The following is a 5,720-nucleotide window of genomic DNA, read 5'->3' on the forward strand; positions in this document are numbered from 1 at the left end:
GCCGACTTCTGCAGACTGTGTAACTGACGATCTGGCTCTACCGAACGCAACTGACACCAAAGCTCTCCACGTCTCCCTGTGGCCCGGCTCTCGTGGGCACGTGACAGTCGTGTTTCGGATCTGCCAACCACAAGCCCTAACCCGTGTTCACTTCCTGCCCAGCCCAGAACATCGGCGGGCCACTCCCACCGCACTGGTAACGATGCCAAGTCCTGTCTCCCCTCCTCCCCCAGCTCCTGCGTCCTGGTCCGGACACACCAAGGTCTCGTGCAAGCCCGAGCGGGTGCTGTACCCGTCTGTGGGGACCTGCGGACAACAGGCTCCTGTCGCTTCTGAGTTCTTTGTGCCATCGGTCAAACCCATAACTGCACCCCGAGTACGTTCCAGGACCGGTGGGGTGCTGCCTTGTTCCTGTCAGGCACCCCGCTCAGCCTCAGAAGACCCCCAGGGGAGAGGTGCGTGTGTCCCCCCTGCTGGGAGGGGAGGGGTCTCTGGCTCCCACCAGGCCCCTGCTGACACCCCCAGAGCGGGCAGGGAGGATCCTGGGGCTGTCCGGTGGGGTGGAGGCCTCAGCTCCACTGTCGCATGTGAGGTGGGAGCCGGGGTTCCCCGTGACATCAGACTGGAGCGCAGTGGTACCGACTGGACTGTTGTTCTGTCCCGCTAGGTGGCCCCTTCCTGTCCTTTGGCAGAGAGCAGGCTCTTGTAATGGTCAGCGTTTCTGGGTGGCCCGCTCCTTCAGCCTGAAGCTGGGCTCTGTGAGGCCAAGCCCCCACTGCGCTGCCCGGGGAGACCCGCGGCCTCCGCCCACCTCCGTCTCCTACACCGGATTCTACTCCACGTCCAGAGGACCAAGCGCCCGCTCCGCCTGCACGACTGCAGAGGCCTGGCAGCTATCCCGGTCATCAGGATCTGAGGTACTCTGCGGTGGAATGACTTGTCCAAGGTCACAGAGTAAGTGGTCAGGACTCAACCCCAGGCCATCTGCTCGCTAGCTGCCTCTCCTGAGGGGGGCAGCCACACCGGCTCTCCGCGCGAGGACGGCCCGCTCGGCCCTGCGCTCCAGCAGGCCAGAGTTCACGACACGCCTGAGACGGTTCCCTTCCGTCCTTACAAAGACCCAGCGATAACCTTATGCACAGCTGTGACGAGGGGTCGTTTCCATCACGCCACCTTCCGCCGAGACAACTGGAGAAGCCAGGGACAAGAAAACGCAACACACCCCAGGTGTGGAGGCTTCGAAAAGCAAAGACAACTAGGCGTGGGGGCGGCGAGCGTCTGTGGACCGGGACAGACCAGGCCGCCACGGAGGTGCGAGCTGTCCATGCCGAGCCACCGGGGGTCCCAGCGGCATTTGCCGACTCGTGGAGCAAGCTGAGCGCCCAGGCCAAAGGCCACTGCTAAGCGGGGAGACACGTCAGGCGAGAACAGCCGGAGTCCAGGGGCTGCCGAGGCTGCAGCCCAGAGAGAAGGCGAGCAGGGGACAACCCTGTGTCAGGCCTCAAGACGACAGGGCAAGGTGAGGGGCGAGCCCAGGGCCTCCGGGGGCAGACGCCACCGGCTGCGCTGTGCCGGCGCCCCGCGGGGTGGGCAAACCGGAGCCGCAGGCCCAGCCCCAGTTTGGCATAAGACCACAGGGGTCGCAGCCTCTCCAAACAGAGCGGACTCGGGAGGCCCCCGGAAAACGTCACCGCCCAGAACCTCCAGCATTTTTTATAATGTCTGTGTTCAAAAAAGCTAAATACTACAAACAAAACCAAGAGAGAAAACAAGGACCCGCAGGTCACTGTTGCTGGACTGATCGGACGTGAGCCACGGTTAGCATGGTCCAGAAAGCAGAGAACAAGACGGCAAGTTTCCCCGAGAAACCAAAACCTGGGGGAAAAAAACCAACCAAAAAAACGGTTTCTAGGATGGAAGTGAAGGACTGAGCAGAGGGCTTTACGGCTATCAGACACAGAAGGGCCGCGGAAGCGGAGAGGCCCGGCGGACGCACAGGGCGCAGGCGGCAGGGCAGGGAGAACGCAGTGCGACGCGGAGGCACCAGCATCGGGAAGCAGGGCGGCTGCAAACAGACACAGCTAGGCACGTTCTCATCCTGAGTGGCTGGATCCCAAACCGAAGCAGACAGCTGCTGCCAGGGAGGGCGAGGAGGCGGCGGACACCTTTGAAGAACCACGGGCCGCCGGCTGACGGCCCTCAGGACAGCACCTGGAGGTCTAGGAAGGACTCCAGCCGGGAGCTCATGCCTGGCAGACACGCCGTGGGACCGGCAAGGAGGACGGACGCCCACGCGAGCGAGCGGAGGGAGGCCGTCCCGCCGGAGCGTCAAAGGGCAGGCGGTGCCCGGGTGGAAGTGGGCACGGGTGGGAAACACGTGGGGCACTGGGCCAAGTGTCTCCAGGACAGGTGCCGACGCGGGAGGCGGGGAAGGGCACTTCCTCCTCGGGGACGGCCCTCGAGACGGCCTGTGGCACCGCGAAAACAAGGAACAAGCGAAGGCGGCGCGTGGAGCAGTGAGTCCTGGGCTCATCCGAAAGGAGACAAGAGAGGAGCTAAGTGTCACATAAACAGCTGGGGCAGAGGGAAGCATGGGCTACATATAAAATGCCCCGATCAAAAGGCAGAAACGATCAGGCTGCATTCAAACAAACACAAACACAAACACCTCATAGATAAAAGGGTTCGGGAAGCTTAAATGTAAAAAGTCGGAACGCCAGATGCTGCGGATTTTAAGGCAAGGAGAGCTATTAGAGAAGCAGGGGTGTCCCACGAATCCTCCCTGAGAAAGCACACTTGGGGTGCGCAGTGCAGCCGCCTGGCAGTGGGCAGCAAGTGGGCACACAGTGGTCAGCGAGCCCTGGGAGAGTCTGGTTGTGGGCCACGGCCTGCCCGATCTCCCGCCCCCTTGCCCGGAGCCCGGTTCTAGGTCATCATGCTAAGGAAGTCGGCCATCCGGGGCAGGCCCCATGCCACGGGGTGTGCCGCGGGGCTGGCTGGGGTGGCGGGCCGCTAAGCGATGGCTGACAAGCACGCGGTGTCTGTGACAGAGCGCACGGACGGCACAACCTCGGCACTGGGCCCAGTAGACACGCGTGTGCGCGCTGGACAGCCACGACCCGGGAGTGCCAGGCCCCCAGTGACCTGACCGTCTACCATGCAAGATGGCCCAGAGCCGCTGCCGGGAGGACACCCGCAGGGGGAGCCAGAGAGCAGAGCCAGGCTGCCCACCTTGTCATCGGCCTTGATGGAGCGCAGCCGCATGGTGAGCTGGAAGCGCAGGAAGTTGTTGGTGCCGATGGACTGCAGCTCCAGCAGCCGGCACAGCGCCACCAGCTGCGGCCGCGTGAGGTTGTCCAGGGTCAGCTCGTCCTCAAACAACTTGGAAAAGCGCATGATCTCCTCGTTGCTGGGCCTCTCCCCCGTCTCTCGGATCTGCAGAAGCCACCCTAGGGTCACCGTCAGTGGGGCGTGTCCCCGGCACCCCACAGCCCCGAGCTGCTCGCCCCACGTGTGGAAACAGGACAGCTAGAAGTGCCCTGGACCCTGCATGCCCGACCCGAGCTGCCCTCTCAGGACTGCCCGCCGCGGGCTGCCCGCACGGGCCCACGCCTTTCCTGCCTTTCCTGCCTGACCTGCAGGGCCAAGGCTGCCGACCACGAAGAGGCCACGGGCCTCGCACTGCTGGGCAGGGGGCCCTGCCACCCTCTCGCCACCTCAGGCGTGGCTGTGGAGCAGCCTTCTGCCCCGTCCCCTCCTCCACTCGGCCCCCCAGCTTGTCACACCCACGGGGCCTCAGGTTCCTCATCTGCCAAACTCCCTCCTCCGGGGGCTACTGCGAGGTCGAGGCACAAGCAAGTAACTCTGACTGTCAGCAGGTTCGAGTTCTCGGGACAGAGGCCTGACCTCACCGAGCACGGGGAGCCTCTTGGGCAAGCCCACCCGGCACCAAGCACCCCATGCTAGGAGCGCCACTCCTGCCCCACACAGTGGAGAGGGGCAGAATGCAGATGGGAGCCGGTCCCCAGATGAGGTGGGGTGGCCCGAGGCTCTAACCAGCACTCAGGACCAGTGGGCTGACGCCACAAGGGCTCCGACAGGGCACCTTCTGGAAAAACACGGAGAAGTCCTTGGTGGCGCTCCCTTTGGCCGCCTTGTTTTTCAAGGCCATCTCCTCGATGGTGTCCTGAAGAAACTTGGCCAGCTCCAGCTTGACCCGCAGCTCCTTCTTCAGCCTCTCCTCCTGCCAGGGCAGAGAGAGGGCACTGCACTCCTCTGGAATGGAACCTCAGCTTCCACTCTTCGACCCAGTGCCCCCCAGAGACGCATCCCCCGCCTGGGGTGTGCCGGCACCCTCCCCTCTAGCTCCCGGTCCCCAACAGATTTGGGCTTCACCGCCGTGTGGTGTGGAGCCTGCCTCATCTCTGCGGGGGTGGAGCCAAAGTGGTGGACAACACACACATAGCCAGGCACGCGTGTCCCCAGAAGACCCCACTGACCAAAGTGGGCAGGGCACCCAGCGCCGAGATGGTCCCACCCCAGGAATGGGTCACAACCTGAGTCTTGCAGAACTCTGGGCTCCCGAAGCCATAGCGTGAAACCCGTCTAAGGAGGAGTGGCCTGGCCCCAAGCTGGCTGGACTGAGACGCCCACTGCCGGCCCCTGACGCCCTAGTGTGCGCTCCCGGCTGTGTTAGCCACAGAGACCACTGGAGCCAGGCTCTGCAGCAGCGCCCGCCCCGCCCCCATTACCTTGATGGACTGTGTCTCAAACGTGGATGGCAGCATGTTGGGGAAGAGCTTCACGACGACAGGAAGCAGGAACTCCATGAAGGGCACCACCACGAACACCAGGAAGGGGACCAGGCGGAAGAGGTCGGCACAGATCCGGAGAAACTGCGAAGAGGCATGTGGGTCAGAGGTTACGCGACAGCATCCCGTGGAGGCACCGGGCGCTGGGGGCTCCGAGCAGCCCACCAGACGACTCCCGAAGGCTGTTTCTTCGTCCAGCATCCAAACCACAGCCGCGGCCTTCAGAGAAGCTGGGCAGGCACCAACACCGCGTGGACTGCACCCACCACCAGGGACAGCCCGCGACCCGCCCGCAGAGGCCCGGACCAGGTGCCCAGCCGGGGTCTTGCTCTGTGGAAATGGTGTGGAAACCTGCCCATGGGCTGACACTAGCCGGACTTGAGTGACAGGCGGAGGACGGGTCATTGCTGGCAGTGGCGAGGGCCATCAGAGAAGGCTGTGGCCACACACCCCCGCCAAAGGTTCTGCGGGAACAAGTTAGCTGTGCACATCTCTGGTTTCCCCTGAGACGTTAGATTTAAGACTATGCTTCATCACAGCCATTAGGGAAAAACCCAAGTGCTGCATCAACACAAACTCCTGCTGATGCCATCAAAAGAACGGCATCCTGAGGTCATCACGATCCCGAGACCAGGGACCACTCGCGGTGGGTGCCCAGGCAGCGAGCCCTTGTCTTCGGTCATCGCTACCGAGTGCGTCGCCTCCACTGAGCCTGCACACCCCGTGCCCTCATCGGCACGTGCGCTCTAACTCCTCAGCCATTTTTTGGAAAAGCGGTGTCATTCCTGGAAACGGCCTTGTCCCAGGCCTGGCGTCCCTCCCACTGGGGCTGGGCCATAGTTCCCTGTGGAGTGCCACTTCCGGAGTGATGGCCGCCCCTCCCCGGCGCAGGTGAGAACCCGCGGTCTG

General features: G+C 63.5%; 1 protein-coding gene across 4 annotated transcripts in view; it reads right to left on the minus strand.

Moving 5' to 3' along the window:
- LETM1 (leucine zipper and EF-hand containing transmembrane protein 1) overlaps positions 1–5,720 on the minus strand; it is a 52,080-nt gene that overhangs the window by 15,759 nt on the left and 30,601 nt on the right. For all 4 annotated transcript variants that reach the window (XM_011374690.2, XM_023520205.1, XM_011374691.2 and 1 more), the window contains 3 exons: positions 4,752–4,895; positions 4,106–4,243; positions 3,232–3,435 (listed from right to left, as the gene is read on the minus strand). In XM_011374690.2, the coding sequence (XP_011372992.1) occupies positions 3,232–3,435; positions 4,106–4,243; positions 4,752–4,895 (486 nt within the window). The remainder of the gene's footprint in view (positions 1–3,231; positions 3,436–4,105; positions 4,244–4,751; positions 4,896–5,720) is intronic.

Source organism: Pteropus vampyrus, unplaced genomic scaffold (genome assembly GCF_000151845.1).
Source record: "Pteropus vampyrus isolate Shadow unplaced genomic scaffold, Pvam_2.0 Scaffold253, whole genome shotgun sequence".
In the NCBI taxonomy this organism is placed as follows: Eukaryota; Metazoa; Chordata; class Mammalia; order Chiroptera; family Pteropodidae; genus Pteropus; species Pteropus vampyrus.